The 19,701-nt window shown below is 42.5% G+C and overlaps 1 protein-coding gene across 1 annotated transcript in view; it reads right to left on the bottom strand.

Moving 5' to 3' along the window:
* Positions 1–19,701, bottom strand: part of keap1a (kelch-like ECH-associated protein 1a) — a 47,536-nt gene that overhangs the window by 7,705 nt on the left and 20,130 nt on the right. The window contains exons 3-4 of the mRNA XM_039767710.1: positions 2,964–3,640; positions 1,236–1,441 (exon numbers count right to left, since the gene is read on the bottom strand). Coding sequence (XP_039623644.1) covers positions 1,236–1,441; positions 2,964–3,640 — 883 coding nt within the window. The remainder of the gene's footprint in view (positions 1–1,235; positions 1,442–2,963; positions 3,641–19,701) is intronic.

Below are 19,701 nucleotides of genomic sequence, written 5' to 3'. Positions count from 1 at the left end.
TTAAAAACAACAAGGTGAATGTCCTGGAGTGGCAGAAGAGAGAGGCAGAGTCCACATCTCAGTCCAAGTGAGGATTTGCGGATGGACCTCATAAAGGTTGTTCTGTCAGACCTCCATGCAACCTGACAGAGCTGGACATTTTTGCAAAGAAGATGGACAGAAAAATGGCAGTGTCCAGATGTACAAAGCTGAAAGAGAGACAGAGACTTGTGCACAAAAGGCTGTCATGGCCGCCAAAAATCCATCTACTACGCTAACATAAAGGGGATGAAAACTTAGGTGATCAATTATTTTGTGTTTTATCCATCCATCCTTTTTCCAACCCATTAAATCCGAACACAGGGTCACAGGGGTCTGCTGGAGCCAATCCCAGCCAGCACAGGGCACAAGGCAGGAGCCAATCCCGGGCAGGGCCCCAACCCACCACAGGACACACACAGCCACACCAAGCACACATTAGGGACAATTTAGAATCGCCAATCCACCTAACCTGCATGTCTTTGGACTGTGGGAGGAAACCCATGCAGACACGGGGAGAACATGCAAACTCCACGCAGGGAGCAAACCCAGGTCTCCTTACTGTGAGGGAGCAGCGCTACCACTGTGCCACCGTGCCACCCTTTCGTGTTTTATCTTTGTAATTAATTTAGACCACTTTGCAAAGATCACATTTCACTTTGACATTAAAGAGTCTTTTTCTTTTGATGATCAGTGTCAACAACAAAGGGCTATCTTACCAGCATCATAGACCCCCAGGCAAAGTAGTGTGCCGGGGTCCCTGTTTTGATAGCAAAACAGAAACATACATAGGCATCAGAAACATCATGGGCCCCTATGTTCCTGGGACCCCCGCCTGTGCCCGTTGTGCCCGTTGTGCCCACACGTTAAGACAGCTCTGTCAAAACCAAATTAAATTCACTGTGTTTCAACGACGTATAAAAATAAAAAATGAACACTTCCAATAGGGTCAATACTTTTATAGGTATCAGCAGGTTGTGTGACGGCTGGTCCAAGTATGGCATCTATAACAGCAGCACCCACCCCTCCATCTGGAGAGCTTCTTTAATGTGCAATAAATAGGTAGAAAAATCTAATGAAGGGATTCAGCCAACTTCAAAAACCAAAATGCTTCCTTCACCTGTCTAGGGAGGAGGAAGTAACATCTAATGGCCACCGGCACCTTCTGGATAAACCAGGCCAACACACCAGACACAATAAGGCATGGCGAACTTTACCAGCTCCACTGCGAATGGATCTCATGGGCGTGATGGTCTCCCACTTGTCTGTGTCAGGATGGTAACGCTCAACAGAGTTCCACCGGTTCTCCCCATCGAAGCCTCCTACCACATAAAGGTGCCCGTCATAGGTAGTTACTCCAGCACCAATCCGAGCCACAGACATCGGAGCCACCATCGTCCACTGGTTCATTTCAGGATCGTACCTGTCAAAGGGAGTGTTGAGCGGTACAGAGAAAAGAAGCAATTATTTAGAAAGCAAAAACCTTTGGTCCAAACAGAATAAAAATTTATGCATTTACAGTCATGTGAAAAAGTAAATGCCCCCCATGGAAATTGTTGGTCTTTTTAGCATATCTGAACAGGCAAGCTTTACATCTTTATCCAAACAGTGTCTACAGATGAAAGGGATATACCTGAACAAATGACACAAAGCGTGTGTGGTGTCACCATAGCAAAACCAAGAGAGATCTCAGAAAGAAGGGGTTTGAAAAGATCAACAAATTGTATGGAATCAGTCATTCCACTGTAATTAAAATCATCTAAAAGTGGCATAGAATTCAAATGACTGCTAATTTGTCCAGAACTGGCCAGCTCAACAAATTCAGCCCAAGAGCTGATCATTGGATACTAAAAGAAGTCTCCAAGAACCTCAAAAATTCATTGTGGGATCTGCAGGTGACACTTGCAACAGTTGGTGTGAAAGTAAAGGCATCTAAAATCAAAAAGAGAATGCACAAAGTTGACCAGCATGTGGGGTATGTGAGGAAAAAGCCTTTGTGGTCCAAAAAAAAATACCAGAGCAAGACTACAATTTGCAATTGAACATCTAGGCAAAGACCAGGCCTTCTGGAACAATGTGCTCTGGACAGATTAATCAAAGACAGAGTTGTTTGGCTACAGTAACAGTAGACATGCAAACTGAAGACAGAACTTCAGGAGAAGAACCTCATACCAAGTGTGAAGCATGTTGGTGGAAATTTTCTACCTTGGAGTTGCTGGGCAGCTGGCAGTAAATGGATCAGCTATGAATTCAGCATCATATCAAAGTGTGCTTGAGGAGAACGGGAGGCCATTTGTCCAAAAGTTGAAGCTGAACTGAAAATGGGCCTCTCAACACAATGATGACCACCAGAAATGGATCTTTCAATACAGTAATGAAGCAAATCCATCAAGAGGTGGCTCAAAAAGAAGAAATGGAGGATTACAGACAGGCCTAATCAAAGTCCTGATTTGAATCCCACTGAAAATTCATGGAAGGATTTGAAATGGTCAGTACAGACAAGAAAATTCATCAACAGCTTACAATTGAAGGAATTTTACATGGAGGAATGGTCAAGAATTTCACATGAGTTGATTTCGGAGAATGGTTTGCAGTTAAGTAAAACACCTACAATAAGTCATTTCTGCTATGTGGGTGACACTAGCTGCACCATTACATCTATTGATGTTTTTGTTGAATAAACGACTGTAAAGTCCATTTTTTTCATATGTTTTTATTTAAGGATATCACCATTTTCTGCAGGCACTGTTTCAATGAGGATCTTCTGTTTGCCTGTTCAGATATGTTGAAAAAAACAACAATTTCCATGGAGTGTACCTGCTTTTTCACATGAGTGTATACAATCTACTAGAAGTACAGAAGTCACTTCCCAACTACCCCACTTCTTCTACAGTATGACACCAATGACAACAATCCAGAAGCCTGTATTGGAAAATACATCTCACCTTTCCACACTGCAGTGGTGCACCATGCCTTGTGAGCCTCCAACTGCATAAATGCTTCCATCGATGACTCCAACCCCAACCCTGTTTCTCGGAACACTCATGGGAGCTCGCTGCATCCACTGGTTCGTCATGGGATTGTAGCATTCCATAGTGTTGGAGTCTGTGTTTTCCAGCTGGGAGTTGTTCCGCCCGCCCACAGCATAGAACAATCCAAAGAGGACACAGCCTCCTAGGCCACTGCGAGGTGATGGCATGTCTGCCAGCTTTATCCAACTTTCTGTCTGAGGACTGAAGGCCTGCATGGAGCTCAGCGAAAACTGCATGTAGCCACCAGCCACATAGATCAGCTGATTACCGCGGGGTCGCGGAGGTGGGCAAGGCTTCCGCAATGCCATCTCATGAAAGATTTTGGATAAGTAGTCCCTGCAAGAATTGGCCCTGCTTAGGATGGGACACTCCAGTAGCTGAGTCTTAAGGAATTTTGGAGGCAGGGAGTGAATGTGGACAGCATTAAGGAGAGCGTGGAAATACTGGGCCCGATTCTCCGGGTCCCACCTCACCCACTCTAGGCAAGCCTTGTACACCTCTGACTCACACAGAACCTTGAGTCGGTCCTGACTGACAAGCTCCAACAGCTGACAGTGAGACAGTCTGAAGAATTCTTCCTCCTTAGTCACCTGTAGACAAGAGAAATAAAAGCATACTTAAATGAAGAGAAGGTCAATAGCCAAGGTAAGACAGCAGGACCTACATAACAGCCTAATCAGGGCCTACAATCATTCATAGGAAATTTAGGAAAATGCCAGTGTAGGAGCACTAATGCACATAAAGGGCCAAATGAGACAGTCAAAGATAGAGATAATTTCAGAGGAGGGGAATATTTGTTTACCCCATTACTGCTCACTCTTCAAAGAAATACAGGTTACATTGGTGGGGACATATACATTACAGCTGTGCTTGAAAGTTTGTGAGCCCTTTTGAATTTTCTATATTTCTGCATAAATATGACCTAAAACATCATCAGATTTTCACTCAAGTCCTAAAAGTAGATAAAGAGAAACCAGTTAAACAAATGAGACCAAAATATTATACTTGGTCATTTATTTATTGAGGAAAATGATCGAATATTACATATTTTGCAAAAGTATGTGAACCTCTAGGATTAGCAGTTAGTTTGAAGATGAGGTGTCAGGTGTCGGGTGTTTTCAATCAATGGGATGCCAATCAGGTGTGAGTGGGCACCCTGTGTTATTTAAAGAACAGGATCTATCAAAGTCTGCTCTTCACAACACATGTTTGTGGAAGTGTATCATGGCACGAACAAAGGAGATTTCTGAGGACCTCACAAAAAGAGTTGTTGATGCTCATCAGGCTGGAAAAGGTTACAAAACCATCTCTAAAGAGTTTGGACTCCACCAATCCACAGTCAGACAGATTGTGTACAAATGGAGGAAATTCAAGACCATTGTTACCCTCCCCAGGAGTGGTCGACCAACAAAGATCACTCTAAGAGCAAGGTGTGTAATGGTCGGCGAGGTCACAAAGGACCCCAGGGTAACTTCTAAGCAACTGAAGGCCTCTCTCATATTGGCTAATGTTCATGTTCATGAGTCCACCATCAGGAGAACACTGAACAACAATGGTGTGCATGGCAGGGTTGCAAGGAGAAAGCCACTGCTCTCCAAAAAAAAATTGCTGCTCGTCTGCAGTTTGCTAAAGATCACGTGGACAAACCAGAAGGCTATTGGAAGAATGTTTTGTGGACGGATGAGACCAAAATAGAACTTTTTGGTTTAAATGAAAAGCGTTATGTTTGGAGAAAGGAAAACACTGCATTCCAGCATAAGAACCTTATCCCATCTGTGAAACATGGTGGTGGTAGTATCATGGTTTGGTTTGCTGCATCTGGGCCAGGACAGCTTGCCTTCATTGATGGAACAATGAATTCTGAATTATATCAGAAAATTCTGAAGGAAAATGTCAGGACATCTGTCCATGAACTGAATCTCAAGAGAAGGTGGGTCATGCAGCAAGACAACGACCCTAAGCACACAAGTCGTTCTACCAAAGAATGGTTAAAGAAGAATAAAGTTAATGTTTTGGAATGGCCAAGTCAAAGTCCTGACCTTAATCCAATCGAAATGTTGTGGAAGGACCTGAAGCGAGCAGTTCATGTGAGGAAACCCACCAACATCCCAGAGTAGAAGCTGTTCTGTACAGAGGAATGGGCAAAAATTCCTCCAAGTCGGTGTGCAGGAATGATCAAAAGTTACTGGAAACGTTTAGTTGCAGTTATTGCTGCAAGGGGGGTCACACCAGATACTGAAACCAAAGGTTCACATACTTTTGCCACTCACAAATATGTAATACTGTATTCTATCATTTTCCTCAATAAATAAATGACCAAGAATAATATTTTTGTCTCATTTGTTTAACTGGTTTCTCTTTATCTACTTTTAGGACTTGAGTGAAAATCTGATGATGGTTTAGGTCATATTTATGCAGAAATATAGAAAATTCTAAAGGGTTCACAAACTTTCAAGCACAACTGTCAAAAGTATTGAGATGCCTGCTTTAATGACATCCCATTCTTAATACATAGGTGTTAATATGGAGTTGGTCTACCCTTTGCAGCTATATAGCTTCAGCTCTTCTGGGAGGGCTTTCCACAAGGTGTAAGAGTGTGTTTATGGAAATTTGTGACCATTCTTCAAGGAAAGCATTTGTGAGGTCAGGTACTGATGTTGGATGAGAAGGTCTGGCTCGCTCGCAGTCTCCTCTCTAATTCATCCCAAAGCTATTCTGTCAAGTTGAGGTCAGGGCTCTGTGCAGGCCAGTCAAGTTCCTCCCACACCAAACTCGCTCATCCATTTCTTTATAGACCTTGCTTTGTGCACTGGTGAGCAGTCATGTCGTCATCCCCAGACTGTTCCCACAAAGTTGGAAGCATGAAATTACTCAAAATGGCTTTGTATGCTGAAGCATTAAGAGTTCCTTTCATTGGAACTAAGGAGCCAAGCCCAACCCCTGAAAAACAACCCCACACCATAATCATCCCCCCTCCACCAAACTTTACACTTGGCACAATGCAGCCAGGCGAGTACCGTTCTCTTGACAACCACCAAACCCAGACTCGTCCATTGGATTGCGTGATTTATCACTCTAGAGGACACGTCAAAATGGTGGTGGGCTTTACACCACTGCATCTGATGCTTTTCATTGCACTTGGTGATGTCAGGATTGGATGGAGCTGCTCAGCCATGGAAACCCATTCCCCTGAAGCTCTCTACGCTGCACTGTTCTTGAGCTTTTGGAGTTCTGTAGCTATTGACTCTGCAGAAAGTTGGCAACTTCTGCACACTGTGCCCCTCAGCATGCGCTGTCCCCGCTCTGTGATTTTATGTGGCCTACCACTTCGTGGCTGAGTTGCTGTTGTTACTTCCACTTTGTTATGATACCACTAACAGTTGACCGTGGAATATTTACAAGCGAGGAAATTTCATGAAAGGACTTCTTGCACAGGTGGCATCCTATCACGGTACCACGCTTGAATTCAATGAGCACCTGAGAGCGACCCATTCTTTCACAAATGTTTGTAGAAGCTGTCTGCATGCCAAGGTGCTTGAGTTTATACATTGTGACCGTGGGTCCAAATACTTTTGGCAATATAGTCTATTTATATATAGTCTATTTTGACAATGTTCAAAATTCAGGCCATTAATTTAAAATCCATCATCATTACATATGCAAATAGAGGGTGTCTGTGCAATTTTTTGGGGCCCTCAGCACCAGCGGTTCCATGCCTGTGGTGACAATTCGAGTTAAACTGAAAGCCACACTGTGACAAGGAACACACTCATGAGAATTGCTGGTCATCGTTCTGCTTTGTTCAAATGAAAGTCAAATGAAAATGATATGGTGGCGCAGTGGTAACAATGCTGCCTCACAGTACACAGACCAGAGTTCACGTCCCAGGACCTCCCTGTGTGGAGTTTGCATGTTCACCATTGTGTCTGTATGGGTCTCCTCCCACAGTCCAAAGACATGAAGGTTAGGTGGTAGGTGGTGGTGCCAAATTGGCCCGTGTGTGTTTGTGTTCACTCTGAGATGTACTGGCACCCTGTCCAGTGTTTGTTCCTGCTTTGTGCTCTGTGCTAGCTGGGATAGGCTGCCGCCCACCATGTCTCTGTTCAGGGTTAGAAACGGGCCTGACTGACTGATAAAGCTGATCCACATAGAAATGATTGAAATGCTTTGCCTTCTGTGGAGATTCTGACGTCCCCTCAGCTGCCACTTTGTCACTTATGGAAGTTCTATCTGTCAGCACCCCATTTACCACATATAGGGGTCCTCTCCTTCAACACCTCATTGCTATTAGCGTTGAAGTTCAAGATTCGCAAAAGAGTTTTTCACAGAGAATATGCCCTTTTCACCAGTGATCTCATTCACTGAATATTCCCCTTGGAGATTTTCCACATGGCCGCCTTGGACTAACATTTCTTTCTCAGCTCTCCATGATACTTTGCAAGGCCAGCGTGACATCACAGAGCTGTGGCAGCCATGCGCTGAACTTTCACGAATACATACCGAGATCTGCTTTGTACATTCATGATGTCACAACCTGATCAGAACTCCAGACAGATTTCCACCTTGCATGTGTAAAAAAAAAACACACACACAACTTCCGCTCTTTTCATTTGAGGGGTGCATTAGCTGACCATAATGAGAATTTTATGAGTACTGCCCCTTGCAGTGACATTGTTGCTTTAATGAATAATGTGACGGTTACAGTATTTACTGTCCCTCGGTGGGTAAAACAATGTTCGGATTAGCGTAGCGTGGTTGGGTGCGGTAATGACAAACTCGAAAATAGAGAATTTTTGGGACACCAACTGGAGAAAATAAGAAGCAAAGTACGGAAAATAGCACGTCTTGGTGCTTATCCCTTCACAGAGTTTTGAAAATGGTTTAAGGCGTTTGCTGGTGAGACCAAAAGGGATGGAGCTTCTAGCCCTCACCAGGCAGGTTCTCGGCATTGTAAGGGGAAAAAAGGGAAGACAGTATTGGGAGCAGCGCCCCCTCTCACCCCGGCAGGTTATTGCATACCTCGACAGAGCCTGTGAGGCAGTCCTCCGACGCACATGTGGGACAGTAGTTAGCTTCTTCCGTAGTGCTAGGTTGATGTTTGGTTTCCTGACTCTCTTTCTTAATTTTGAATTTTGTGGTGCCCCTTGGCTTGTATCTTCTCAGTCCATTGTTGACTACCTGGTTACGGCTTTCCTTCTCGCACCCGGACTATGCTTTGTTTGCTCTATCATCTGCTGGTTGTTTTGCTCCATGCAACATTCCTCAGACAATATCTTCGTCCCTTAACAACTAATAAATGGTTCACCAACAAAAGCGCGATAGACATATGCGCCCCGACAAAACTGCGACGGACAAATGAACGCCGACAAACCCGCTAACTGGTTTTCGACAAATGCGCCGACAAAATCGCGAGAGAGGCCAAGAGAGTGGGACGCCCTTGCTGCAGTTCTTCCTACATATGCAGGGCGTGATCTTAAGGACTATCTGCGTGCCGTGCTGATGGCGTGCCGCGTCTCATAATATTGACTTCTAAAATAAACCTTATTATATATGCTTTAAGCTAGTAATTCATATTTAATGAAACTTTCTCGATTTTGTCGGGGCGATTTTGACAGCGCGCTTTAATCGGCGCTATTTTGTCGGCGCGCATATGTCTATCGCGCAAATGTCGGGTCACACTAATAAACACACCAGATTTTTTTGATTCATATCTTCAGTCTCACAAAACCAGAAAGTACACTTCTACTGTCACAACAGTGGCATTATGAGCCACACAACATCTGTGCATTGTGATGGCAACCATAAACAATCAACAACAAAAAAAAAAACAAATGTCGGCATGGAAAGATAATAAAAATGATACCCCAAACTAGAACTAAATGTCAGAAACGAGCTGTGAAACTATTGTCATTTGAGTTTTAGTTCATTTTCCCTGAGCTTCCCCTGAGGTATTGTTTTTGGGGTTTTTATACAAAGGGAAATCAAATTCTTTCATCGCTTCTGGATTAGAAGCTCTATTTACACGTTTACTTCTATTTCACATTTTCTTCAGTGCCACTTTGCTTTGTCCATAGGCATCGCTTTGTTGTTAGCCATTTCTATGGCACTGCATCCCAGGATGCATCGGTATGTCATGGCAATATTGTCATAATCGTGACTATTAAGTTCAATCAGACTGTTGCAGTCTATTGTGATGTGGATGGTGGTCTACGTTACTTTGAGACTATTTCTCTGTTTATTTGAGTTTCTGATCTCTGCGTATCTACTTGCCTATAATATTCAATGTTGCCCCTTAAGTCTTAACGATTGCTTCTGATTTTGATCTTCACTTTGTTTGTCAGCTACAATCATTCTCCTTCCCTCACTCTCTACAAAATACACCAACCTGAAAGACCGCAAAATAAATAGAAAATATTCTGAAAATGGACTTGAGAAAATGTGGTAAAAATGTATGAGAATGAAGCAGATCACAACAGCGGTCATTTGGGTGATCTAAAGTAATACAAGTATCCATCAGCTTACATCTGAGATACGTTCCAGCACTGGGGGACACACAAGCATCTCAATAATTATTGGGGAGAGGTCAAATATACTCATATTCAGGTCCTGCTTTTTACGTTCACGTATATGAAGTATAGGGAAAGTATTGGAATCGTCCAAAAATTCCATTTCGAGATTTTGATGAATCTCGACATTTTGGACCTCCCTGAGTCTGAAAATGCCACTTTTGATATTACGTCTCTGCGTCCCTCTGTATGTGTGTGTATGTAAACACGATAACTTGAGTACGCTTTCACTTACGTCAACCAAATTTTGCGTACAAGTATTGAGTACAAACAGTAGATTTCTATCAACTTTTGGGCTATTTCTGTGAACCGGAAGTGGTACGTTACCTTTTATTCATGCAGCTGCAGAGTCCGATTTTTTCAACTTTACTTTTATAATAATTGTTCAATATATTGTTAACTTGATTTGATTTGTTGTTGATGGTTCTTTAATGTGCATAGTATAAAAATATAATCATTGTCTTGCGGTTTACTCCTCAAATATCCATATCCATATCTGAGTATATGAGAAAGTCTAGGGGAGACCACTCCCGATTTATCTTTAAGCTTTTAAGCAAACTTAGCGCCACTGGTGTGAGCATCATCGTTCTTGTGTCAATACACTTCTGGTTCTGGTCCTCAATCCATGTTGCAAGCAACTTCTCCATACCATACCCTTTCACTGCTTAGTTAATATTTTAACAACCCAGTGGAGCTGCGTCAGGTCTTAAAGGTTTGCACTGTCACATTGTTATTTCTAAACATCAATGATGTACAATGCCATCGCTGGGGGCTGGGGGTCTGGACATGGAAAGATGCATGTTGATTACAAATAATAAGTTACTATACCTATACGAGGTGCGACACCAAAATAACCGGACTGGGCTTGGGGCTTTCCTGGAAAACTGCCTGGAGGTCAGCTGGTTGTGAATCATAGAACTATATCCCCTCCTACATGCCCCCTCAAACCGCCGACCGGCTCGGTATATCCTGTGAATATTTACACAACAATCGCTAGACAAGTTGCCCTGATAATGTCGGGTGAAAAAAGCGAACAGTGAGACAAGACAAGACAAGGCTCCCGCACACAATGCTTTTTCCATAAAGCTGTTTTTGACTGACAAAAACATTCCTGTCCTCGATCATCCTCCCTATTCTCCAGATTTAGCGCCCTGTGATTTTCATTTGTTCCTGAAAATCAAAAGTGACCTGAAGGGAACACATTTTTCTTCAATGGATGAAGAGAAGACAGAAACGGCAAGCCTGTTGAAGATCCTCAAGCAAGAAGACTTCCAGCTCTGTTTCAATCAATGGCAGATACGTCTGGAGCGGTGTAGAGATCGGGAGGGGATGTATATCGAAGGTGACAATGTTTAGAATACTGTAATTCATCAATAAATTTTTTTTTTTAACCAATCCGGTTATTTTTGTATCTCACCTTGTATACCGAAAAAAGCATCTACATGCTTCTGGGGGGACAGAAGGCACTTGCATTTAAATCAATAATAAAATAAACAAGATGGAGTTTGTCAGAAAAATCTCCAACAACATTCGTTTTAAGTGTCTATTGTCTTCCGCTTGTGTTTTAGTCATATTTTTAATGCTTTGTCTTGTTTTTAGATTTGCTTTTGTCTTTTCAAATATTTTGCCCATTTCTTGATGGCCTATTTTTTAATAACCATCTGCCTGTTTCAAAGCAATTCTTTGTTATATAGAATTAGATAAAATGATTTGTCTGACCCTTTTGGTCTTGTCTCATTTTAAGTCATCTGGTCCAGATCTGCACCACACAGCAATCCTGTAACTCGAGTTTGTCTTCGGAGACGCTATTGTTAAAAGTCCGAGTTGCCCGCACACAAACCTCTGTGGGTGTAGCCAGTTGACATGTACTTGACAGAATGCTGGCGCCAACCACTATGTAGATCAGCAACACTAGCCTGAAAAAACAATACCAATTTTGGTTTTCAGATTATTGGAGGAACGTCAACTTTCCCTGAGATGATGGTGACGGGGCAGTATGTCACATTGTGTCTTCTGCTGTTGGCTTAGGCATATTGCCTACACTAAGCTGGTCCAATATGAGTAAATGTGCCCTGTGACTGGCTGGTGCCCTATGCAGAGTTAGTGCCCACATTTCACCGAGTACTTCCTAAATAGTCACCAACTCGCCATGACAGATAAACGGGTTAGAAAATGACTTGAGCAGTTATACACACCCTAGCAGATGTTCTATGGCTCTCTGTGTTTAAAAGCAGAGAGGCACATAAATGTTTGACCTGAATGTCATCAAAACAAGAGCCCCTCTCCTCTGTTATTCATCATTGTTATTTTAGGCATAAGAGACTTGGCGGACCCCTCCCCTGCCTATAAATTACCAGACAACTTGAACTTGTTGTGATTCTACCCGATGACAGACTGTGTCAAGTTACTATAGCAACGACGGCTGATATAAACGGGCATCCGGCACTGCAAGGCAATGACTCATGGTTTAAAATGAAAAGTTCTCCAAAGCAGCCTGCGCCAGCAGCAGAAATGACGCCCACAAAGCTGAGGTGGGAACAGAAGAGGCGGCTGCAGGCTCTGACGCAGGACACATTGTCCTAATAGGCAAATAATTCTCATTAGTGAGAAGGTGGTCCTGTGGTGGCCCATTCTAATACCAGAGTTACATAGTCGGGTCCAGTTCCACTTGATCTGCTAAGGCAGGCATGGGGGCAAATTAAGAACTGCGTATTCCTCTTGGCAGCTGGAGGGGCAGATCACTCTTTGAAGGTTCATTTTCATTCCTTCACTGTTCCTTCTCTCTTTTCAATGCCGACATGATAACTGCACACTAATCATAACTCTCAATCTCTACAAAAACAACAATTCCCATCCAGGTGGACTGATGTATCCTGTCCTTTTCAGTTTAAATCTCCACATCTGTGAGTGTCATCTGTGAAGAGCACATCTTCATTGTAATTCCTCTACGCCTTCCTCCCATTTCTTTAAATCTAAAGGCCTTCATCCCAGTGGAATAAGCCTTCTTCTCACCTTTCAATTGTCAGTGTCTACATTAGCGATCCTCATCTCTGGTGACTGTACCTTCATGATTCTACTTCTCCATCTCGCATTCCAGTCCTCAACAATGACAGGCCTTCATCTCAGTGGACCTTTTATCCATTATAACATCCTTTGTCCTTCACCCTCTCAGTGTCCAAATGTGTAAGCCTCATCTGTGATGAAGGCCTGCTCACTTTATTTGACTGTCTCTCTATATGCCTCATTCAATTTTTATCATTTGACAAACTGTACCTCACATTACGTCTTTTCCATTCCCAGTGTCTACACCTCTATCAACTGTTCCTTCATTATAATTGTACTCTTTCTTCATATCACTCCCCCATTCCTCATCACCTAGGCACCTTCATCTTGCTGCATTAACCCCTCAATAAAACTTGTTTTCTTTACAACCTCAATATTCACAGTTGTGGACTACACCACAATTGTGAACTGTACTGATGAGCAGATATGAATAATACATGGGCTGGAATGTATCGAATATAATTCTTCTTTGAATTTCAAGCACCACGAAGCACCAATGCATGCACGACAAGTGGGGCAGGATGTCTCCCATGAAATGTCGAGCACCACAAATGAAAGGCCAGGTTTGGGGAGGTCTGACTCTGTGAAGTTTCAGGAGCTATGGAGTCAACTGTGCGACACTTCCAAACTGCTGCGTGGGAGAGGGAGTGACCGGCGTGATAACACTAAAAAAAGGGGCAAGCACGAGTACTCATCATCTGAAGTTCCTCATCTCAATTCACTAACCCTTCATGATAATAACATCTCTCCTTCCCACCCTCAATGTCCATCTCTTATGATTGCCATTTCACTGTACATAACATACATAACCTGCCAATTCACATCATCTAAAGGCCTTCATCGAGGTGGAGTAACCAACCACGGTAGGTTTTGCCTTCCTGTCCAACTGCAATGTCCAAATCAGTACCCATTGTCTATTTATTATAGCTCCTCACAATTGCTCCCTCTTTTACATGTCACTCCAAACTTCCATCATTCAATCTTGGTGAACTTGCCCATTTTGTTAAATTCAACTCCACATGCTCTGTATTCTGAAGACTCATTATGTATGAATTATGTTTTTACTGTATTCATGTGCTTAGTTATATGTCCAGTCCTATCAAAGGGGCGGGGTCACTTTGACGTTCATCTCAAGGACCGCCCCCTGCCTATATATTCCAGGCAGAGGGTCAGGTCCTCCAGATCAGCACTCACAGTTCTTTCTGTCAGAAACTTTGTGGATGTTTTTTTGGTTTATGATTCTTTGCTTTGTTTTGTGATATTCTGGATGGTGGACTGGATTTTGTTGCTTGGGTTGACTATTAGACAAATCCTGTGTTTTGCCGTTGTTTAAAAATATTCTCTTTTTGCTGTTACATTTTCTTATTTCTTAAAGTGCCAAAGTTTCCACACTTTTCTCTCTCTTTCTTTGTTAATATTTGGTATGGCAGATTATCAAGGATTGTTTTCTTGCTGGAGTTTTCCTTTTGTTGTGCGTTTGTAGCCTGGGCCTAGATTTAGGAAGGCTTGGCCTCCTGTTGGCATACTGTGGCAGTAAATCACATTACAAGTATTCTCCATACTTCACGACCAACTCTCACTAGCTAAAGGCCTTCATCTCACTGAGCTAAACCCTTAAATTATTTTCTCCTTTCCAATCAAAAGGCCAAAATTGTTAAACCTTATCCCTAAATAACATTTGTATAATTCCACCTCTCTCACACATCAATCCTATTTCTCATGATCTAACATTTTTCACCATAACTGTTTTTTTTTCATACCACTTCCTCAGTAGTTAGGAATTTAAATTTGAGACCTCCTAAGCCATTCATTGCTGTCCTACAGCTCAAGCTCTGAGCCCACCACACTGTGACATATGGAATAAACACAGAGATACGAAGTAGAAGAAGAGATGGCTCATCACAGCACAGACACAGAAACACTCATTTAGCTCACTGACACAGCTATTTGAGGACATTATAGGAGATATTTTGCTTGGTCTGAAAGAAATTTATTTCTAAGTATCATCCATATGTGAATGAAAGTAGATAATAAGTTTTCTAATGATATACCCAGGGGAAGCATGTAAAATGAAAATAATAACAGTCCAAATACTGAGCCCTGAGAGACGCCCTATCTAACTTCAGAATGTAACAACAGAGTACTGCCATTATGTTTCTGTATATACTGAAATTATTTAATAAATAATAATTAATCCACACAAGAATGTCGCCTGAGAGTCCAAGCTATTTTTCAAACCTCTTTAACAATATAGAGTGGTCAATGGTATCAAATGCAGCACTTAAATCTGCCAACACAATCTATCATAAGAAGACATTGCCCTGTCATTGTCGTGGTGACGTTCTCCAGAAAAGGTGAGGGCTGACAGAGAGGGAGAGGGAGCTCAGTTGACATAACAGGAAGCGCTCCTCTTGGAATACTCAGAGATGGTCTCTCAGCATGGCTGACTAATGGAGTTCTTATGGAGTTCTTATTAGCTCATACTGCAAGAAGATCGCTTCTGAGCCACATGTTGTGGGTTCATTGGTAATCGCTGGCAGTTCACCACAATAAACTGAGACACTTCATGGTGCGGGTCCACAGCAATTCAACCATTGACATTAGAAGTTAATGCTGTTTCTGTATTGTAACAAGTACAAAAGCCCAAATGCAACTTCTCAAATGAACTGTCATGTGTAAGGTGAGACTGAGAGTGGTCTATTATCCACCCTAATTTTGAATTGATACACTTTATTAATCCCCGAGGGGAAATTGTCTTTTCATCTGACCTTTGCGGGTCAGAGAGCAGGGTCAGCCATTACACACGGGCCTGGAGCAATTTTCTGGATAAGGGTCTTGCTCAAGGGCATGATGGATTAGGATTCCTTCCAGCAGTAATGGGATTTGATAAGAGGATAAGCGTCTGTGTGTGTCTGTCTGTGCATCTGTCCAGGTGCAATGTCTCAGTCATTCCAAAAGATGGCGCATTACAAACATTAACACTCCTTTTATGAATCCCATACCAAATGGCATATAACAGAGACATACTCATTGCATGGTGTAGTGCAAATGTTAACGCCGAGGTCTACTTTGATTACTTAGATTTTAGCCCATCTTAGACAGGTAGCACAACTAGTTAAGTTTATTTAGTCTAGCACTGATTTTTTCTTTAATAATGTGCTGATATCTGAAACTTTAAGTGCTTTAACAATTGTGCCACTCGATAACAGTGTCTTAATAATAACCCGGAGAACTGTGTACAGCTTTAGTCCCCATATTACAAAAAAAGATGCAGCAGCGCTAGGGAAAGTCCAAAGAAGAGTGACAAAGCTGATTAAAACTGAGGTATGAATTATGATTAGAGACTGAAGAAGCGGAGCCCTTAAAATTTAAGTACATGGAGGGTGAGGGGTGACAAGACCGAAGTGTTTAAAATTATTAAGGGAATTAGTCCAGTGGATCCAGGCTGTTACTTGAAAAAAAATTCTGTAACAAGAACATGGGGACACGGTTAGAAATTTTTTTAAGGACACATTTCACACGAATGTTACAAAGGTTTTCTTCACACAAAGTACCAAAAACACAGGGAATAAGTGACCAAGTAGCGTGATGGAGAGCAGGACTTCAGGGACTTTCAAATCTCGACTTGACGTTACTTTAGACGATCAAAGTGTGTAGGATGGAACAGCTTGTTCTGCTAAATGGCCTCCTCGTCAAAATTGCCGAGAGATGGACACTGCACTACTAGGTTTGTGAGATGACTTTGAAATCTGGTATCTTATCTTATTCATTTTATCATTGTTGTGCTGGACAGGAGAGCATGTTTGGATTTTAAAAGTAACAAGAAGAAAGGACGAGATAAAAAACACAGAAACAAGATGAATACTGGAAGATCAAAAAACACAGTAACCAAGGAAAAACAGTGAGGTCAAATTTAAAAAATGAGAGCAAAAGATCTAAACCAGAAATATCTTCAGGAAAAAGGATTTAACAAAGGCAAAGGTTTTGATTTAAATCTGTGAACTCGGATGAAGAAATAACCTTGAAGGTGAACTTTGACCCTGACACGTCTTGACTAACGGTTCATGACTTCGGAAGATATGTCCCCAACAACGTGAGGCGCTATCCTGACAATCTTCTTCTTCTTCTTTCGGCTGCTCCCGTTAGGGGTTACCACAGCGGATCATCTTCATCCATATCTTTCTGTCTTCTGCATCTTGCTCTGTTACACCCATCACCTGCATGTCCTCTCTCACCACATCCATAAACCTTCTCTTAGGCCTTCCTCTTTTCCTTTTGCCTGGTAGCTCTATCCTTAGCATCCTTCTCTCATTATACTCAGCATCTCTCCCCTGCACATGTCCAAAACCAACGCAATCTCGCCTCTCTGACTTTGTCTTCCAAACATCCAAGTTGAGCTGACCCTGTAATGTCCTCATTTCTAATCCTGTCCATCCTCGTCACACCAAATGCAGATCTTAGCATCTTTAACTCTGTCACCTCCAGCTCTGTCTCCTGCTTTCTGGTCAGTGCCACTGTCTCCAACCCATATAACATAGCTGGTCTCACTACCGTCCTGTAGACCTTCCCTTTCACTCTTGCTGATACCCATCTCTCACTTCTCCACCACTACACCCTGCCTGCACTCTCTTCTTCACTTCTCTTCCACAATCCCCGTTACTCTGTACTGTTGATCCCAAGTATTTAAACTCATCCACCTTCACCAAATCTACTTCTTGCATCCTCACCAGTCCATTGATCTCCCTCTCATTCACACACATATATTCTGTCTTGTTCCTACTGACCTTCATTCCTCTCCTCTCTACAGCATATCTCCACTTCTCCAGGGTCTCCTCAACCTGCTCCCTACTATCGCTACAGATCACAAAGTCATCAGCAAACATCATAGTCCACGGGGACTCCTGTCTAATCTCATCTGTCAACCTGTCCATCATCATTGCAAATAAGAAAGGGCTCAGAGCTGATCTCTGATGTAATCCCACCTCCACCTTGAATGCATCCGTCACTCCTACCACAGAACTCACCACAGTCACACTTCCCTCATACATATCCTGTACAACTCTTACCTACTTCTCTATCCTGACAATGACAGCTCAAAATGATGACGCTGGTAAATAATCAAAATGGTGGCTAAACTAAGCCGTCAGGTGAGAAACTATTGTCACCAAAATAATCCTTGAGGTGGACGCCTATCAATTTGAGTGCTTACACCGCCAGAAAGAGCAAAGAAAAGGTCTATGAAGAAAATTCCCAGCAGTCATTAAGGAAATTCGTCACATCGGCAAAGCTAATGTTTGTAGGTACTTTGAATCTGAGTAATCGGTTCAGTTTAGCCATTTGTCAGATTGACGACTGCTGTAAACAACACATGAGGATTACTTCTGTTTTCATCTTTTAACCAGACACACAGCTTTTCTCTACCGTGTCACACTGTTGGTCCATGCAGTTCAGAAGACCTGTACCTTTGTTGATCTCCATTTGCGCTCTTTTCAGCCTTCTAATGTTGAATGTGAGCGGTCTCAAGGCGAGTTTCTTTGTGCTCTCATCACTTTTGTTTTGAGTAGTGCTATTGTATCTAAGGTCTCTATCTAACACACATTATAATTACATGTCAGCTGATCTATATTGTTCTTAAGAATTAAGTCTGAGATAATCACAATATCCAGGAATGTTGGTGTACAGCAGAGATCAAATCTGTATGTCGCACTGTTCTTAATTTAATCTGTGATTACACTGGTGAGAATAGGAATCAAGCTTACTTAAAGAGAGCCAACTACCAAATGAATGAATACTTTAAGCTAGTGAAAGAATATTTTTGCATTCTCACCAAAAAGAGTTCTACACTGTTTTAAAGGTTCACAAAAGTTGAACATTCTGGCTTGGAGGTGACGCCAGATGCATGGTGGGTTCAACAGGGTGGAAAAGCACTGGTTGGTCGCAATGTAGCACCATAACAAGCTACAACTTATTGCAGAACGTTTCTGGACACATCACATTTTTATCTCTGGGTGCCAGGGCTTGAGTTTTGGCACAGAATTGTGGGTATTGACAAGACAATAACCTCACCCTCAACATTAGAAAACCTAAGGAATTGATCACGGACTTCCTTCTGCTAGCAGGTGACAAAACACCCCCCTATTTATAATGGAGGAGATGTTGTGGAATGGGTCAGCAGCTTTAAGTTCCTCTGAGTTAACTTCACTGATGGTATTAAATGGCAATGTCACACTGCAGCTATGGTGAAGAAGGTCCCCCAATGTCTCTACTTTCTCAAGAGTCTGAGGAAGGTTCAGATGTCACCCAGAAACCCTGAGCAGCAGCAATCCAGCAGCTGATCAAACAAAGAGGAGGTAAAAAAAAAAACTGGATTTGTTTCCCATTGTATCACCATTTAAGAGGGGGCTTCAGAGGAGCGACCGCATCTCCTTGGGGTGCATTCAGCCCCCCTCTTCACAACGTGAGTGGCAGAGACGTGAAGTGGCTGGCGTGTAGCGCAGGACGGGCGTGCTGGCAAGCGAAGTGAGCAGAGGGCGAACCCCCTAGCTGTAATACGTATAATGTGTTAAAAATTCCAATTTCACATATACTGATTTGATGAAACTACTTTACTTTCTACACTTTTGATAAAAATATAGATTCTTTATTAATTTTTAAAGTTCAGTATAATGTTTACTATTACTCAATATTTGTAAGCCACAACAACATCGCTACACCCTGTAAGCACAAACCTTAACAGATTAGGATTCTAACAAATAGCCTGAAGATTCACGCGGGCAGTGATGGAATCCTTATATGTTGTGTGCTTTCAGTCAAAACAGTAAATATTGTAAGATATGGCCGGCTATGTATCCCGGCCAATACCTCCAGGCCGCCAGACGGAGCCCTCCTTGCAGAGTAGAGGTGCCCTACTGGATACCATGGGGGCCGCCAGGAGTCGCTGCAGGGAGGCCCAGGGACTATTTTCCCTACACTCCGGAAGTACGTCCCACTCACATGGACAGAAGAAATGACGTGCTTCCGGG

The sequence above is a fragment of the Polypterus senegalus genome, chromosome 10 (assembly GCF_016835505.1).
Source record: "Polypterus senegalus isolate Bchr_013 chromosome 10, ASM1683550v1, whole genome shotgun sequence".
In the NCBI taxonomy this organism is placed as follows: domain Eukaryota; kingdom Metazoa; phylum Chordata; class Cladistia; order Polypteriformes; family Polypteridae; genus Polypterus; species Polypterus senegalus.
The sequence above is the reverse complement of the archived record's forward strand: the minus strand, read 5'-3'. Positions and strand labels throughout refer to the sequence as shown.